Genomic DNA, 19,686 nt, shown 5'->3' on the forward strand with positions numbered 1-19,686 from the left:
CTAGCACTGTGTTTGTGGTAGAAAGTAATGGTATGTTCTTTCCTTACCAACGTTTTCCCCCTTCTCTTCTCTCTCTGCCTTCATTTTCTTGCCATTTCTGCACTGATCAGCTCTGGCTCCCGTGGAAGTATTTGTTATGTTTTTTTTAAACAATTAGATTCATCACATAAAATGAAATAATTTACACAAAATCTCATAGAGAACTAAAAATATCTACACTGATTTAATTTAATGTAGAGACATGTGTAAATGAAAATGTTCTAGGTTTCAGAAGCTTTTCTGAATCCGGAAGTAATTTTGATCAGTAAAACGACAGCTTCGTATCTGAAGCATTGCTGTTCTTTCTTATGGATAAAAGAGCACAACACACCATCATCAAAAGTTAATCTCCACTGTTTTAAAAGAGCGTCAAAAACATTGTGTTCATTTCCTTGATTTTCGAGAAACAAAGTTTTACGTGTGCAGTATCAGTGAGTTAGGGAGACTTGCTCATTTATTCCCTCATTCAGTAATTTTTATGTGTTATTTTTCCGTGACTGCCACACGTTACAGGTGCAGTGATTTGGTGACAGAAGATTTGATTTTGAATGGTGAACACACAATGCAATATACTGATGATGTATTGTAGAATTGTACACTTGAAACCTATATAATTTTGTTAACCAATGTCGCCCCAATAAATTTAATAAAATTTTTTTAAAATTAGATAAGGACACTGCATGTATACAACCTGCAGTCTAACAGGTGTTTGACACCAGGTGTTAGCTGTTTGCTGAATTTGAGTATCCCAGTTTTTGGAAAAAGATGCAATTTGATCACAGTACTCATAATATACTGGCATGATTATTTTAATATCAGAACCCTAGTCCCCCTTTACTGAGGAACCTGGTATTGCTAAAAAATCATTGACTTGCCGGGTTCTGGAACCTGGAAGGGTTGCATTATCTCCTTTTTAAACTCTTCGGTTGTTCCAAGCATCAAAACCTGAGAGAAGAAATATGCTATACAAGTTCAAGGTAGCATTATGATCCAACCCCTTACTGCTAAGCAAAGTCCACTCAGCTTATGTGTGAGGGTAAATGAGTTGTTTTGTTTTCTAAATAAGCGACACTCCAATCAAATCTTGGGTAAATTTTACTAAAGTTAATCTGTCTTTTAACTTTGAAAATAATCATATAATTCAGAGATCCCCTTTGCGAGCAGATTTTAGCATCATGATATGCCATACGGAGACAAACCATTCATTTTATTCATTAACATATACATATGTAATCTATTTGCAGAAATGTTGTATGTTCAGAAAACTATAGCAAATGTTTCACATTCAAGTAATTTTCATTTTTAGAAAAAATTCATAATGCAACAGCATAGGAAGTAGTCTCTTTACTACTGTTTGGGTCTTTAGAAAGCTTGTAATCTGAAAGAAAGCAAACTATGTTCCCTGCCTTCAGCCTAAATTGGCAACATTTACTTAGATATCTTCAGGTCTCCCTGTTTCACAGGAAACAGAGGGAGGACATAACCTAGAACTTTCTTATGGGGAGAAACATGACAACCCAAAATGCTGTGGATTCGTCTTCAAAGAGGCTATCTAATCCAAGTGACTTTTGCAGAGTCTCCATCGCGGTCTCTTGGCTAGATCAATGGGATGAGGGAAGTTAGACGACATTGAGATGGGTGGCCAGGACTGAGCAGTGGTATTTTGCGAGATCACATAGGCAGCTGTTCTGTGGATCTCAGACAAAGGAAGGCCTTAGAAACAGCAGTCTTGGCTGTTTTGCCCAGACTGGCTCTTTTTGGGGAAGCAGGAGAAGTCCATTTTCCAGGCAGCAGAGGAGGAGCAGAGTCCCCTAGTAACATAAGAAGCTTCGTGGGAAATCGGTGACCCAAGATTTACGAAGTGTCTGAAGGGGCAGAGTCGCTGATGGGACAAATGAGAGACTGGGACAAATGATTGCCCCTACAGGGAAATCCACAGATTATATTTTCTTTGTGCCAGATGGTCTCATCTTTGCCTTTCTTTTTATCCTGCCCTGTAAGTTTTCTAGTTAATTAATACTTCTCTGGATTGTCGTGTCTCTTGCACCCAGTTCCTTTTCTTTTCCATTTTAATTATTCTGTTGATTTACATCGCCCTGAACTTTTGCAACAGATACCCTTGTATCATCTCTCCCTCCAAACGGTCTTATATTAGCACTCTATAAAACTTAGAGTCTCAAACTGATACCCAAAGGGGGTAGTCAGGTAATAGAAGTAAACAAACAGTACAGATGCAACCAAACACACCTGAGGGTCAAGGTCTAACACGGGGACTGTTAGTTTAAACATCTGCTATAGAAGATTCCTTGCCTTGTCAAGTCTCTTCGTGTGACTCCTTTTGACTCCAGGATAAGGGCTGTGCTGCAGGGCTCAGTGTTCAGGGCAAGTGGAAGTCTGACACACTCCACCTTGCCAGCATCACCTCCTGCTGGTCCTTTGTTCTCAGCCTTTACTGTAGTCAGACTGGCCTCTTCCCTGCCTCCCAGCTATATACCTTGCATATCTCACTTCTGATCTTTACCTTCTGCGTTACTCTGCTCTGGGGTGATGAATCTCCTTTGCACACATTCATTTCTTCCCATTCCTCAAGATCTACATTGTGCCTTTTTAGCATGCAGAGTGCCAAACGCAGGGCCGAGCTCCTGGTCAGTGCCCAGGAAATGCTAACTGCTACCATTATGCTTTGGTCACTGAAGTCCATAATGTTTATTCCTTTCAAAATACGTCTCTGAACTTCAAACGAGGGAGGGGCCCGAGCATCATCCCTCCTAAAGTTGTACCTAGCTGTAACCTTCCCTTGTTATTGCAGGACACACACAGTCTTCTGCACTGAATTGCAAACTGCTTAAGCACAGCGATCCTGTTGAATATAGTTTTGTATTCTGTACAAAGCGAACACAGATTATACAGATTATAAGTAACAGCCATCTCTACACAGAAAGACTTTTTTATTTTACTGGGTTCACTGAAAAATAAATAACCTTTAAGAACAGATTTACTTTTTATTATTTAAGAGGGAAAGCTATGTTAGTCAAATAAGTATAAATTAGGTACTGTCTATATGTAAATTGCTCATCTGTATGTTCATTTACTCTGACATATTTCTGGAAAGTGGGGAGACGCCGGTGAACACAGATCAAGTCCCTTTCTCATGAGATTTATGCTCTAGAGGGAGAGACACATAATAAACAAGTTCACATGAAAATAAACAGTGTAGCTTCAGATATTGGTAAGGGCTATGGAGAACTGTCAGCAGCATGCAGAGACGAACTGGGGGAATGAGCTCTTCTAGGCAGGGTGTAGGGGAAGGCCGGGGAGGGCCAGCAGGAGGGCGGCACTGGTGGAACACAGCGAACACGGGGTGGGGGAGGGGAGGCAGTAGGAAGCTCAGGTGGAAAAGGCAAACTGAAGCTACTTCCTATAGGGCCTCATTAGACCAGGGTTGGAACCGGAATAAAATTCAAACAGTGGTGAATTTTGAACAGATGTCACCTGATTTGCTTAATGGCTGTTCTGTGGAGACTAAGCATATAGGGAGGCAGGGGACAAAGAAAAGAGAGACCAGTCAGGTTACTGCAGTTATTCAGGTGAGAAATAATGAAGGGTGGGATTCAGGTGGTAGCGGGACATGTGGAGAAGATATATTTTTGAATGAGAAACTGACAGGACTTGCTAATGGATTAGACGCAGGGTTTGGTGGTGAGCGGTTTTGAGGGAGGAGAACCAGGAGTGCTGTTTTGGAATCTACCTGTTTAAAGAATTTACTGGGGGATAAAGTGTAGGATAGTACCGTGACATTCTTATGGTTTCTTTTCCCATTTTATACTTATTAAACTGTCCCTCTAAGCAAGCAAAAACAAATTACAAAAACAGGAGGTCATGCCTAATCTAGAAACTTAGATACATTATAAAACTTTTTTTATTTTTAGAAACGCTTTCTCCTTTTTCAGTTAATCTCTTAAAAATTCAGCGTCGATGGACTTCATCGTCGTCCGTTTCTTAGAATCTTCCGCTCTCACGTGGCAGCGTTGTAGGAGGCAGCGTTGTAGGAGGCAGCGTCGTGGATCCCCACCACCGTGCTCCTTCTGGAAGATGGCTCCCCTGCACGTAGCTGCCGCCTCTTGCTCCTGCTGCGATTTGTGATATTAATTTGCTGTAGTAGTAGCCATGACATTAATCCACTTTCAGATTAATTGAATGACACGAAAGATCTTCCCCTAACCACCTCCTCCCCCCTGTCTCTATATTGACGGATTTAGCCATTAGCTTAAGTAGCTTTTAGTTGAGGTCATGTGTAAGATAGAATTTGTTTCTAGAGGTATATACTACTTTGGAAAGACAAAAGAAACTTAAGACGTTTAATATATTGTAACAGATGACACTAAACAAAATTTTTATTAAATATATTGAGATGATATTGGTCAATAAGATTATATGTTTCAATATACACTATTATAATACATCATCTGTATATTACACTGTATGTTTATCACCCAAAGTTTAGTCTCCTTCTGTCACCATATATTTGACCCCCTTTACCATTGTCTACCCGGCTTCATCCCCCTTCCCGTAACTACCATAGTGTTGTCTGTTTCAATGGGTTTTTGGTTTGTTGATTTGCTTGTTTGTTTGTTTTATTCATTCATATGTTGCTTTGTTTTATATCCCACATACAAGTGAAATCATATGATTCTTGTCCTTTAACAGCACAGATGAAATACTGCCATTTGCAACAACATGGGTGAATTTTAAGAGTGTCATGCTGAGCAAAATAAGTCAGACGGAATAAGCAAAATGTTAATAGTCACAAAATAAGATCTTTTCATGCTAGGGAAATGGCAAGAGGTTTAATCTTGACTTTCTCTTCAAACGCTGCCAGTAGCTGATGCTACAAGTTTCGGCGTGTTATTTAAGCTGTCTAAGCTTGGCTCCTTCATCAGTAAGAAGGGACTGATGATGCCTGTCTGTCTAAGAGAGTCATAAAGATTAAATATGACATATCATGTAACTGTCTTTACCTAAAATGTACGAGTTCTTATTATGGAACCCAAATCTAAAGGAGCAGGCAGAGAATGTCATCTGTTCCTTCAGCGAAGGACAGTAGCAGTGAATTTGACATGTGCTTCTATGGTGAGATTGCCAGCACGTAAGCTGTTTGTAATACACTGATATGACTTACGAGTGTTCATTCTCAAGTTAGTTGGAAACCAAGCATGTGTTTGTGTTCAGAATTTACCATCCTTGAGTTCTGGATCGAGTAGAGCCTACATCATTAAAAGAATATTGTTTGGTATTATTTTCTTTAATTTTGTGAGGAAGCAGTTCTAATAGCAAGGTCTCCAAATGTTTCTCTTGTCACAATAGAATTTACTGTGCCAGGAGAATTCCAAAATAATTTTGTTTTTACAACCAGTTTATTCTTAAAATGCTATTTAAGATGATCATTGATGTTTGAGGGGATGTGCAGGACTAGTTATTTTCAAATATAGAAGGGGAGGCCAGATGGACATGCTGTTGTTGATGTTGTTGTTGTTGTTGAATTCTGCACTTATTCATAGAGTACCACCAGTAACAATTATATTAATTACAGCTTAGGCATCCTTTTAGTTCATAATAGAAGGGTTCGATATATTTTGTTTGGGTAGCAAAGAAATTTGGTAATCGAAATGGGAAACCGAATTTAGCTTTTAAATCTTTATTTTTTGAGATTTTAAAATTCTTAACCTTTTAATATCAACATTATGGTTGGAGTGGGGGGCACAGAAATGTTTTTTTTAGAGTAGTCTAGAAGAGACACATTTCTGCGTGCCCTAAATCAGCTTCCCAACCTACTTAGAAACACTTGGCAGTCTTTTGAGTGAGCTCCCAAACTAAGACGATGACCTTATTTTGGCTTACTTCCCTTCTACCATAGAACTAAGGAAAACTCTACCAAAGTCACGTGTTAAACTCTTTATGGTCAACCGCCTCCGTGTGATAAGTAGGAATCTCTATCCTAGGAGTAGATTCTAAGGCCTCTGCCCAAAACTCTTGCTAGAAGAGGAAGGCCCACACCCGCCTGTCTTCTAAGAGTTCCCCCCGGGCTTGCATTCCCTATGCCTAAACTCTTGGTCGCACCATTTCTGTTGTCCATCTAAGACTACAGATCAGAGGGGCAGTCAGAAAAGAAACTGCGAAACCTAGAAAAGGTCCCTGAGCAAGACTGAAAGGAAATAACGGGAAAGAGCACACTCAGACACTGGAGCAGGTCCTGATGAAACCAAACGTTTTTGGCGAGAGGGAAGAAGGGAAAGAAAATATAGGGAAATGGTTAGATTATTAGCCAAGAATTAAGGGTCGGTTGTGGGGGATGTTGAAATGTTGGCCCATCCCACCCAACTGTAATTTTTTCATATTCTACTTCTTACCTCTTTCAAAAAGTTGCCAGAGTTTATTGCCAGCCACACTTAGTAAATAAGGCAGGGCCACTCTGGAAAGCCCATATCCCTTAACTGCATGACATTCAGAGCCAAACACCCCAGATTATGCCAAGCAGGAGCGAAGGTGAGGAAGGTACCTAGGGCTTATGGGTCTTGAAAGCACACTCTGTGTCTTTCCAGATGTTACCAAAGTTTTTCTCAATCTTTCAACTTCCATTTATTCATAGTTGCAATGTATTTTGATTTACGACTTGGGTCTGTGTCTTGAATTTGCACATTCAAAGTTCATATCACAAAGATCCACAGTTAATGTAATATCCCTCTGGGGCTCATCCCAGAACTGTTCTGAATTGGATGTTTATTCTGAGGAATTAAGCAACTTGAAAACGCCTGTGATACGTGAATTCACTGTTGGTAAATATAGTTTTATTTTATGAAGAAAATAATCTACGAAAACCTCATTCTTTTACATTTACTGAAAATAAAAAGAATGTTATCTTTAGTAGTAATATATTTGTTAAATTTTGATTTCCCATCTCTTGCTCTTAAAAAAGTTATTAGGACTTCTTTTCCTCTCCATTTCAGCTGGAGGCTTGTAAAATCCTTTTTCTCCGTTGTTTGAAGGGGCTCTTTGATGTTTTTGCTTTCTTAAGCAATATTTGAAAGGCTGTTCCTTTGCATATTTGTACTTACCATTTTAATGTCACCAAAGTACTTTAGTTTTCTCAGAAGGACAGCATCTGAAATACATATTTTCTATAAAAAGAACAAATTGCTAACATTGATTTTTTTTTTCTTTTTTTTTGAGATAATGGTTTCTATAGACCCGTGTTCAAGGAAGACCAGTAGAAGACTATACTGAGTTATCTGGCCTTAAAAACCTGAAGTTGTAAAAAGAACTAAAGGAATCTGTAATATTTGTGCATAGCACACTATCAGAGATAGGATAGCTGGCTGAAACTGGAAATCATATGAAGCATTTTATGCCATTGATCAGCTAAATGACACCGTAAGCAGCCCTCAGCTTACAGTGCTCTGATACCAGCAAGTCAGTGACATCTGCAGTGTTGGGCCCACAATGCCCACCTATGTCATCATCTACAGCTTGTCCCAGCAGGCCACTCCCAAGTTAACTTCTGTAAATCAGCTGCTGAGGGGAGCTTTTGATAGAGCCTCCTCCATCCCATCCTGGCTCTACCTAGGGATTCTCCTCTCTTTCTCCCCACACCTGGGAGTCTTTTAACTCCTAAATGGCAAGGGTTCTTGTTTTTGTCTTTGTTCCTAAATAAGGGCTGGGGCGGAAGCAGGAGAGAGACGAGTGGAAACCAGAAGGCAGCATAGAAAGGGGTAGAGGTAGGGCACTGATGAGGTATGAGACAGCCGACTTTTCCTACGAAGGGCCAAATATTAATAGTAAATATTTTGGACATTAGGGTCTGTTGCAACTACTTGGTTTTGCCGTTGTAGCCCCAAAACAGCCATACTCACTATGTAGACGAATGGGCTTGGCTGTATTCCAATTACTTTATTTACAAAAACAGGCAAAGGGCCTTTGGCCTACTAACTATAGATTGCCACCCTCTGCCTACTACAAAGCAACGTGTCCCTGGTAAACCAGCTCTGAGATTCTAGAAGAGAAGTCCTTAAAGTATTTTGAATAGCAGATAATTCTTTAGTAAATGCCTAGTTTATCAGAGGAACTGAGGATAGCACCCATTTTGATGTTGAAAGTTGGTGTCAAATATAGTTTGAGTCTCACGTTCATTTCTTTAAAATTCTTGATGAATGAAAAAAGCAATGGTAGATTATCAGCTTCTGTTAGAAAGCAAAACTCAACACTAATAAATAAGCAAAGAGGGGTCGTCAGTGATCATTTTACAGATTACTGAACAGGGAAGTGGGGCTACAAAGCAAGGTAGTTAGAGAGGAGGCCTGATTTGTCCCCTGCATCACACTGCCTGCCTGGCCCTGGAGTCAGTTCTGGGCTTTAGAATAACAGAGTTTTAGACATGTGTATTTGGCAGTCATCTGCATAGAAGCAAAAGTATTATTCTGTTAGACTTCGATGATTAATTATGATTTTTAATAGGCATAGAATAAACCCAAATACCCGTTGAATTTGCCCTGTTGCTGTTACATGTAAAATATCGTTCATACTTCCCTCTATAATTTAACAAATGGTTCTTATGATCTCTGACAGGTTGTTCCTGCCGAAGGGTTGGTCTCCATATTGAAGAAGAGGACTAATACTGTAGGAGAGTATCCTGCCCAGATGCCACAGAAACCATCTAAGCGAAGAGTGAGATTCCAAGAAATAGACGATAGCTTAGATCCAGGTAAGTAAACTGCTCGGCGCCGTGGCTGGCACAGGGCTGGCCCTTAGCGTTTGCCAAAAGAACAAATTAATGTATCATAACAGGTAACAGGATTTGTAAAAGAATATGTGAACTTAGATGTTTTATCTTCTATAAAAAAAAAAACAAAAATTGAATGATCATCGGTTCTTAAATAATTCTTAAGCATTTTGTTTGCTCAAAGAAGTGAGCAAGTTGCAAAATTCAACTCATGGCCTCCTACCCCACAGATGGTTCTCCGTGTTCAGAGCTCATTTCAGTTTCCTTGTTCAGTTCTTTGTTTTGTTTTGTTTTGTCTCTCGGGTTTTTTCAGTGAGTCTGCTATTTTTGTCTTTTCGACAGCAGTGAATGCTCCTGTTTTATAAGTGTGGAAAATATTTATGGATTACAGGTATATTCTCTTGGGTGATTTCTTCTTGACTGTATAGAAAGAAGTGTCTCTTAGGAGCAGCAATTTAACACCATCGCTGTTGTTTGGCTTTTTCCTCCGAGGCCTATATTTAAGGTGTTGCCAGGTTTACCTGAGGCCCAGGTAAATAAGAGTGAGTGGAAATACAGCCAAGAACCTGTCAGTGTGCTTTTTAGGTTTATAAAACTGCGTTGTTAAAATAACTGAGTAAACACATTATTGCTTTCTCAGTATGATGTGAAGTGGTAGAGGTTTCTAATTTTTACAATTTTAAAGTTGGTAGGAGCCTTGGAAATAATCACTTTGCTTGTAACTAGCACGGTCTTCTCCAGATAAGTGCTTAATTCTGTCTGCACTCATAGACCCTGAATTGTCACTCGCAGTTCAGCTGGATTTATAACTGACAGTCCTGTCTCACTGAGCCATCTCACCTTAAACCAAGCCACTGCTGCTCAGTGACCAGACACGCCTCACGCGTCCACGTTAGGCAGGGCAGCTCCAATCCATTTCAACGCATGTAGATAAAACAAACAAAATAGACGTTTTTAAATAAACTGTATTTAAATGTTTGTATGTAAGTCTATGATTATGAAGAAAAATATGGAAAGATCCATAAATTAGATTGTTAACATAAATAAGGGGTGGCGGTAGGGAATCAATGCCAAAAAAAGGCAAAGGTGGTGAAAAATTGAACTGACAAAAAAAAAAAAACCCAAAAGACACAACATTGACATGATCATATTTATTTATTTGTATAAAAATATATTTGCGTATGTACATATAAACTATTAAAATCCATTAAACTATAATTTACAAATCACAGAACAATATGATTCCATAACCTTTCTTATGGCTTTTTTGAAGATTTTTATTAAAATATAGCTAACATACAATATTATATTAGTTTCAGATGTATACATAATTCTTCTTATATAAAAATCTTGAAAAAATATTTTTCGATCTGGAAAGAAACACCACCTTTAACAGCGTTTGCCCCTGGGGTGGGAGGCGAATGCGATTGGGTAGGAGAACGGAGGAGAATCTCTTAGACTCTGAGGTACTTTAGTGTTTGAATTTCCATAGAAGGAATATATTCGCCTATTACTGTAAAATCTTCCAGATAAAGTCTATCTGGCTTATATTTTATAAAACTTGTTTTTAATCATCTAAGTCATATATGCTAATCATGAGGAAACTCAGACAGTAATGAAATAGAAAAGTATAAGTTCTTCGACCCTTCCTTGAGGGTTTCCCCCCAGTATTGACTGAGGAGGTTTCTCATCTTTTCAAGACATAGTCTGTATCTATGCCTGTGTGTGTACACACACCGACGCATACACATGTGTCTTTTCTAAACACAAATGGGTTCGTGACATACCGTTATGTCACTTCTTTTTCATTTAACCATCGATCTTGGACATTTTCCTATGTGAGAACGTATTTGCTTCATTCTGTTAAACAATTGCATAGTAGTCTATTAAATGAATGTTCCATAGTTATTTAACTACAGTAACTCAATTACTCTCAACTTTTTATTATTACAAACTTTGCTGCAGTGAGCTTGCTTATAAATATATGTGTTATATGAATCTGTAAGCTAATTCCTAAAAGTGTATTTTCTGGGCTCAACAAGAGGAACTATCATGAGGCCACCCCAGTCTTCACCTACTGTCCTGGCATTCTATTCAGTTAGCATACTCTTTCACTCTCAAAAGTGTCCCAGTCTGGAGGATAAATTTAAAATTTAATAGATACTGCGAAATTACCTTCCAAGGTTTTGGTACTCCCTCATCAAGCTAAATGTAAAACGTTTTAGTCGTTCTTATAGTTTTTTATTTTGCCTTAATTCTGAATAATCGCTAAGACTTTTTGTATTTCTTCAATATGGAAAGACTGATGTGGACATTTTTATTAAAAACAAACATACCGAAATTATTAAGCAAAATGACAAGAAATCATTGTACTAGCTAGAATTTCACTATTCCACTAATTGATAAAAATAAAAACGAGTATTAAGATGTAAGTGATCCCACCCAACGTCATTTTTATTGTTTGATATCAAATCAGCTTTGCTTTAAGGCGATCTCATGATCCGAACTCCAAAGATACCGTGACAGTGAGGTTATAATTTGTATTCTAAAATAATGCTATGAGCATAACAAAGAAGTACTGCCTTTTTTTCCTTCATTTTCTTATGGAAGTAATCCTATTTGTTGTATAAATGAGCTAGTTTTAAATTGAGCGTCAACAAGCTCCACAAGCATGTATCTTTGTGATATAATAAGCCCTTGTAGAGCCAATAGGTGTACCAGCTTTCTGTCAGCGATTCCAGTCCCTAGAGGACTAATAGTAGAAACTTCCAGTTACCTTAATCAATGAGAAGACACTGGATGCTAGGACTTACCTTTTGTGTTGGTTTAAACATATTCTGTTCTCGTGTTTGCAGATGAAATTGGAGGTGGTTCCTGTATCTTACTGGTCTTGCTGTGCATAGCAACGGTTTTCCTTAGCGTTGGAGGAACTGCATTATACTGCACTTTTGGTGACATGGAGTCACCTGTTTGTATGGACTTCACAGACAACATGGACTTCTATTACTCTAAGTTACTGCAGGGAATGGCAGAACTTAAACACTGGATCTACCTCTCCTAGCAGCATTTAGAGGGACAGGCATGCTGGCAGTGAGAATCAAAGAGTGAAACTTTCTAAACAGTTTTTATTTTAGGAGTTGTATAACGTGTGTCCCCCACACCCAGAGAGGAACCATGGACATCAGAAACAACGACTTTAAGTGGCAGTCCAGAGGACTCTTAGAATAATCCATGTAATGAGGCAAAGGTCGATCTGAGCACTGTTGATGGAAGGAGTGATCTTTGGAGAGCATGCTGTCCTCTTCACTGCCACCTAGTGTAATGAGCTACCCTGAGCAGAGGCAAACAGTGCAGTGTTCGAGCCACACCATTTTTAGCTTTCTCGTCAAGCTAATGGTCAAAGGACACTTTGGGTTTACATTCGTTGGTCAAAGACGTTGCTTCCAGCCATCACTGCAATAAGTTTGTGTATAATCAAAAGGAGTTACCTGTGGTTTAAATGTCTTTTTTTAGTTAACCTTGGGAGCTATGTAATTTAGGGTTTTGCGCATTCTTTCCAGATTCTGTTCTCCATTTGTAAAATGGTTATGTGTGTGTGTGTGCGTGTTTGCATGTGTATTCAGCTAATCATAAGCAAATATTCAAACAGAATAACAAAAATTATCTTTATTCTTTTAACTTGACTATAGATGTGCAGGCACAAATCTTCAAAGAAGGCTTAACTATGGGACAGATGAATTATAGAAATCTATAATTGGCCCTAAAATGAGACACTGTGACAGATCTGTGACAGCTAACTTGATTAACTAGTCAGAAATTAATCACAGTCTAGAAGTAAAATGAAAGAGCTCCCTCTGAGTCTTAGGCAACCAGTTTCATCATGGATTCAGTGCTTCCCGAAGTCTGATGAACACCAGACTCAACTCAATTCAGTAAACGCTTGTTGAACACCTATTATGTGCTGAGAATATAAGAACCAGAATACAAAGATAAATAGGATATTGGTTCCTGCTCTAGATGTGTTAATTCTGGTCTTATGAGAAAAAAAAAAATTAATTCTTTGGCAAATGAAATTAAATCACCATATGTAATTCAGTATTAACAGATCATACATTCAGATGTTTGAATGTGCATCCATATCATGGGCTTGATCTAGACCTATTATTGGGTCATTAAGCGAAAATTCAATCATGTCTTAAATAGGCAAATGTCTGATTTTTGTTTAAATCTGTCAGGTGTAATTTCTTTTTCTGAGGTCTAACATTTAGAAAACCTTGCTTTCACTTTTTCTATCATAGGCAGCATTTTTAAAAAACACATGAGTTATAGTTTTTTAGCAAGTGATCATTATTTCACGTTTTTCTGTTAGGGTAATTTGAAAGAAAAAGGGAGAAATTACTTTCTAGTTGTTACTGGCTGGTACAGTACCTCCCTTTGTGTTTCTGCTTATTTATTTAGATATGTGAATTTTAAAGGGCTTTTGTATAAGTCGAAAGTGTGTTGTTGTGCATGCATTTGGTTATCCCAATGTAGATATTTAATTACAATGTACTTAGCATTTTTGATTTTTCTATAATTTCAATTCATTGTGTTTTTAGGCTTCTTTATTTTTAAATTGGTGTTTTATTTTCACTTATAATACTGTTTGACTTGTCTCTGTCATATCACCATAAACTGTAATATTTTCAAGGATGATAGATCAAAGATATTTATTTAGAAGTGTATAAGATACTAAAATTTAGATTCCTTATACATAAGGCTGATTTTATTAGAAGATTATTTTAATGTTCTATTATAAATTTTAAGAATTTGTATTCAAATTGTATGTAAAACGTTGACGGTACTGTCTCACGTGGTTCTATGAAAACATCCGCAGTGTCTGCCATGAGGGGTATCCCCATCACAGGCAGACTCTTCTGTTTTACCCTCTTAATTTCTAGTTATGGGAATTTGGTGATGCTGATTTCTGCCAGTTTTATGTCAAGATAAGTCAGAACTTCCCTCCTGTTCTCCTCTTTTACGTCACTATCGAAGTCCTAAATCTGTAGCTTCATATTTTCCTAAAAGCCTCCAGCTCTAGTACTTACGAAACTAGAGATTTCCTGGGAACTTTCACACTGAGATGAAAGGGATGAGATAGTACCTTGGTCCTCACGGGCCCATTTGAGTCTCAGAAGAACCATGTGTGTCCCCACCACTTCCCAGGGAAGGTGAGGTGACCTCAGGAGCATATTGACGTCTTGACTTAAAATAGGCATGAAAATCTCAAGTAGCAAAATTAGGGCAACTTTAAAAAATATTATAGTCATTTATTGCATGAATTGGGTGGAGTAATTCCATCTGGTGATGAAAGAATTGTTATCACACATAAAAATTCATCCAGTTTTACTATACTGTAATTTTTTCTGTCATTTGAAAATACTGACAATTATTTGTAACTAATCTTCCTTAAGAACTGTATTCGAGGGTAACAGATCAAGCTTGTAATTTAAAAATCTACACCAACAAAATGTCTCAGAGAGTTTATTTCAGCCTGGGTTGCTGAGAAAAAAACTGCTTTAAAGTAAAAGTAAAATACCTTCAGAAGTCGGTCTGGCCTCACAAGTAGATGGCAACCTATTTGGGGAAATGCCTATGTAAGGGCTCCTCTGCTCCCTAAAACACCTCTCCTGTCTGTCTTGCACAGTAACTGGAATTTGCTCTAAAAATTCCTTTAGATTTAAAAAGTCAGAATCCTCTGAGAGGTTTACTTTAGCGAGCTGTGAGCTTGTGTGTTATGCTAAGGGAATTCGAAATTCAAAGCTGGCCTGATTTTGAAAGGACAGGTGTGGATGGGATCTCCCCGGAGTGCTGGGAGGCTGTGGGATGGGAGCAGCAGAGTGGAGAAGGGGTAGGAACTGAGAAGTGAGAGGGAAAGTGGGAAAAGAACAAAGAAATCCTTTAGCTATTAACCAGTTTTGCTGAAGGTGGCTTCGTGGCATTTACCCCAGTCCAGAGAAAGAGAGTGAATCTTTATCTTCCTACTGACATCACCTATATAACTGCCCATTTCTATGGGCTCAATTAATATTAACCCACCTTTGTATACTTCTTTCTGCAGTGTAGTAATGTTTGCACATCTATTCATTTGTTGCTTAGATCAGTAAACACACATTCTCTCAAGTCCAGGTCTTAGACCTCCCAGATCCAACATACTTTCCATTTCCATTCGGTCGTGTTGCCTCATCCTCAAAACGAATAAGAGTGGTCTGGGGTTTATGGCACAAATTCCAGTGCTGTCTGCTATTTTAACAACCTCAAAGGTAAACATGATTGAACCTCATGCACTAACCCTGTCAAAGCTACCATGAGTTGAAATTTTCCTTAAGGAATTCTAGTACAATTTAAATCTTCCTGACTTTAGGCCATGAGAGAAAAAGTATGATAACCTATGGGCATCTCTTTTCCATGTTCTGAGAAGAGTTAGTCCTGAACTCAACTTTTTGTCTATTGCCCTGATAACAGTGCGGAACTATGAGCAGTGTTTATTGCTGTCTGAATTCTGACAAACATTTGAATGCTTGCAGTGTGCCTAGCACGAGCTGGGTTCTGGGACTTTAGAAACAAGAAATGGTACCAGCTTAAAGAAACAAGAAATGGCATCTGGCGAGGAAAATGTGAAGGGGGAATAAAAATGCAGAAATCGAGGATCATGGGAGTGGAAGCTTGAGCACATTCTTCCCTACTAGGTGTCATGCACTATTATTATGAATAAGTGTAAAAAAATTCTATCTAGGTCATTTGCATAGCAACTTGACAGACAGGAATCTTTACTCACAGCCAAAGTTCTAGTAATTATCACTTTTCACTTCCGGTTAGCATTTATGGCATTAATAGCTGGTGGGCTCTCCAGCAGTGGAAAGCTTGGCAAGAACCTCTTCAAAATTCAAAATCTGAATAGCACAATTGAAAACCTCACAAAACTCCAGGTCTAGCTGCTTCTCCAGTAAATTCTATCAATCATTTAAGTAAAAAATAATACCCATCCTACAAACACTTTCAGAAAGGAGAGTCTACCTGCCAGTTCATTTGATGAGACCAACATTACCCTGATACCAAAACCAGACAAAGACAATAAGAAAAGATAACAAAAGACCAATATCGTTTGTGAACTTAGACACAAAAATGTTTAACAGATATTAGTAGGTTCAATCTAACAATATACAAAAAAGATAATATACTGTCAGGACCCAGTGAGACTTAACCCAGGAAGACAATGTTAGTTTAACATTCAAAAATCACTCAGTGTAATTCACCATTTTAACAAATAAAAAACGAACATACCAATAAATGCATAAAAATCATACAGCATTCATTTCAAAAACAACAAAGTAGGATGAGAAGTGAACTTCCTCAACTGAGGAAGGAGCATTTCTGGAAAACCCACAGCTAATATTAAGTACATAATGGAGAAAGGCCAAATGCTTTTCTTCCCAAGGTCAGGAGCCAAGAATGGCCACTCTGATTTCTTATATTCAATATTGTACTGGATGTCCTATAGCAAGAAAGAAAAGCATACCAATTAGAGAGGAAGAAATAATACTTCTTGTAAGTGACATGATTGTTTATGAACAAAATCCTAAGGAATCTATAAAATGCTATTAGAATAAATGAGTTTAGCAAAGTCACAAGATGCAAGTTCATTATACAGAAAGTTACAAGATGCAAGTTCATTATACAGAAAAATCAAGTATTTCTGTAAACTAGCAATGACCAATTGAAACTTGAAATTAAAAATCCAATGAATAAATGAATGAAAATTCATTTCACATACAATAGCATCAAAAACATGAAATACAACTTTAACCAAATTCGTGCAAAATTTGTTTAATGAAATTTATAAAGCAGTGCTGAAAGAAAAGACCTAAATAGATGGAGAAATGTAATCTGTTCATGGAAGACTCAAGATTGTTAATATTGATCCATAGACCTGACACAATCCCCATAAAACTTCCAGCAATTTTTTAGAAATTGACAGGTTATTTTAAAGTTATATGGAGATACAAGTGATCTAGAAGAATGAAATTATTAAAACGAGTGGAAGATTTCTACCTCTTAAGTTCAAGACTGAATGCTGCAATAATCAATCTGAGATATGGCAGAATGAAAGTTCAGAAATAAGTCCCCACGTATGTCGGCAACAAATAATGCTGGAACGACTGCGCATCCCACTGGGAATGAAATAAACTTGAAATAAATGAATCTAAATGTAAAAGCTAAAACTATAAAACTTCTAAAAACAGGAGAAAAATCTCTGCGGCTTTTGAGTAAGCAAAGATTTCTTAGGACACAAAATATACAAACCACAAAAGAAGTTGCTTAACTGGACTTTAAATATGTGTGCCCTTTAAACAACGTAGCTAGGAAAATTAAAAAGCAAGCTGAAAAGATTGGGGGAAATGTATAATATATATGTATGTTTGCTCTCCTGATTGTGTGGCTGATGGGGAGCTATGGCTTGCTGCCACCACCCAGCATCACAAGGGAGCATTGTGAGGCATATTACTAGCCTACTAGCCTGAAAAAAGGTCAAATTTAAAATTTGAACTCTATTGAATGTGTATCAATTTCACAACCGCATAAAGTCAAAATATTGTAAGTTGAACCATCATAAGTCAGGGACAATCTGTATGTAATCCTAAAGAATCTACAAGAAAGCTACCAGAGCTAATAAATGAATTCAACAAAGTTGTACAGTACGAGATCAATACACAGAAAACAGTTGTGTTTCTAAACACCAGCAACTAACATTCTGGAAAGGAAATTAAGAAGGCAATTTCATTTACAGTAGAATCTGAAAGAATAAAATGCCTAGTAATAAGTTTAACCAAGGGGAAGACGTGTATACCGATGACTACAAAACATTGCTGAAAGAAATTGAAGAATATCTAAGTAAAAGGAAAGCTATCCTGTGTTCATGAATAGGAAGTCAATATTATTAAAATGTCAGTAGTACCCAAAGTGATCTAAAGACTCAAGCAATCCCTATCAAAATCCCAACAACCTTTTTTTTCCTTTTTGCAGAAATGGAAAAACTGGTAATCAGATTTATATGGCATTATGAAGAGACCCAAAAAGTCAAAAATAGTCTTGAAAAAAGAGATAAAATTAGAGAACTCACATTTCCCAATTTCAAAACTTACTGCAACAAAGCTATAGTAATCAAAACAGTGTGGGTACTGGCATAAGGGTGAACATAGAGACCAATGGAATACAATTGAGAGTCCAGAAATAAACCCATACGTCTTAGGCCAGTTGATGTTTGACAAGTGTGTCAGATCCATTCAGTGGGGAAAGAACACTCTCTTCAACAGATGGTTCTAGGACAACTGTATTTCTACATACAAAAGAATGAAATTGGACCCCTGCTTCATACCATACACAAAAATTAATGCAAAATATTTTGATGACCTAAGTATGAACTAAATCCATAAAATTCTTAGAAGAAAACATAAAGGTAATCTTCATGGCTATGATTTGGCAGCGTATTCTTAGATAAGACACCAAAAGCACAAGCAACAAAAGAAGAAATAGATCAACTGGATTTCTTCAAAACTTTTTAAAAATTTGTACATCAAAGGAAGTTATCAAGAAAAAGAAAAAACAATAGAATGAGAGAAAACGTTTGCAAATTCATCGTCCAATAAGGATTTGATATCCAGAATATATAAAGAACTTCTAGAATTCAACAAAAACAACCCAATTAAAAAATGTGCAAAGGACTTGAATACACAATTCTCCAAAGAAGATACACAAAGTTTTGAACATAGAGTGTGGTGGGGATGATTGCACAATATATGAATGTACTTAATGCCGCTGAAGTGTACACTTATAAGTGGTTAAAATGACAAATTTTATGTTACTCGTATTTTACCACATATGTGCACACAAAAAATGACAGTGTTGGTGAGGATTTGGAACAACCAAATTCTTATATGCAACTAGTGAGAATATGAAACGATACAACCACTTTGGAAAACAAATTGGCAGCTTTCTCTAAAGTTAGGTACACATCTAATGCATGACCCAGCAGTTCCACAGCTGGCTTCATCCACAATAGCCAAAAAATCGGAAAGGCCCCACTCTATTATAATAGAATCCTATTCCGCAACCGAAAAGAACAAACTGTGGGTACACAAGTGACATCGATGAATCTCAAAATAATGCTTCTGGGTGAAAGAAGCCATTTATATAAAATGTTAGGAAATGCACACTCATTCATAGTGACAGAAACAGATCGCTGGTTCCCTGAGGGGCAAAGGATGTTGGGAGGATGGTATGCAAAGGTCACAGGACAACTTTGGCGATTGTTAGAAATGTCATGGATTGATTATAGTCATAACTTCATGGGTACATACACCTTTAAAATGCATTGAGTTGTACATCTTACACAGATGCAGTGATGTACAGGAATTATGCCTCAATAAAATTGTTTTAAAAAATAAGTTCAGTTTGTAATTTCATGGCACATCAAGGTATTATGAAGGGCAAAGGAATCCCTGATGCGTATCAGAATGCTTTATTCCTTTTCACCGTTGTTGCTTAATTGGGCTAGAAAAAAATATTTGGTGACCTCCAAGAACCACTCTTCATTTGTACAAGACCTAACTAGTCAACTAGCTACCTAATGAAAGTATTTGTAATAATGTCACTAATTCAAAATGCCTTGATTTTGGTCCTAATTCTGTTTACGGCTTTTGATCCCTCTAGTTTCTTCTAAAATGTTGGATTAGGTGATTTAAAACTATGCTTATTTTGACTCTGTGCAGCAGTCCAAATTCCAAACATAATCTAATTATAGATATTCTGTAAGGACAACCTGATCTCTCTCTGGC

General features: G+C 37.5%; 1 protein-coding gene across 4 annotated transcripts in view; it reads left to right on the forward strand.

Annotated features, from left to right (window-relative positions):
- The window catches only part of CNST (consortin, connexin sorting protein), an 87,677-nt gene extending 73,355 nt beyond the window's left edge, over positions 1–14,322 (forward strand). For all 4 annotated transcript variants that reach the window (XM_039883255.1, XM_039883258.1, XM_039883256.1 and 1 more), the window contains exons 10-11: positions 8,659–8,794; positions 11,668–14,322. In XM_039883255.1, the coding sequence (XP_039739189.1) occupies positions 8,659–8,794; positions 11,668–11,873 (342 nt within the window). In that variant the 3' untranslated portion in view covers positions 11,874–14,322. The remainder of the gene's footprint in view (positions 1–8,658; positions 8,795–11,667) is intronic.
- The last annotated feature ends 5,364 nt before the right edge of the window (positions 14,323–19,686 follow it).

The sequence above is a fragment of the Pteropus medius genome, unplaced genomic scaffold (assembly GCF_902729225.1).
Source record: "Pteropus medius unplaced genomic scaffold, Ma_sr-lr_union100, whole genome shotgun sequence".
NCBI classification, from domain to species: Eukaryota; Metazoa; Chordata; class Mammalia; order Chiroptera; family Pteropodidae; genus Pteropus; species Pteropus medius.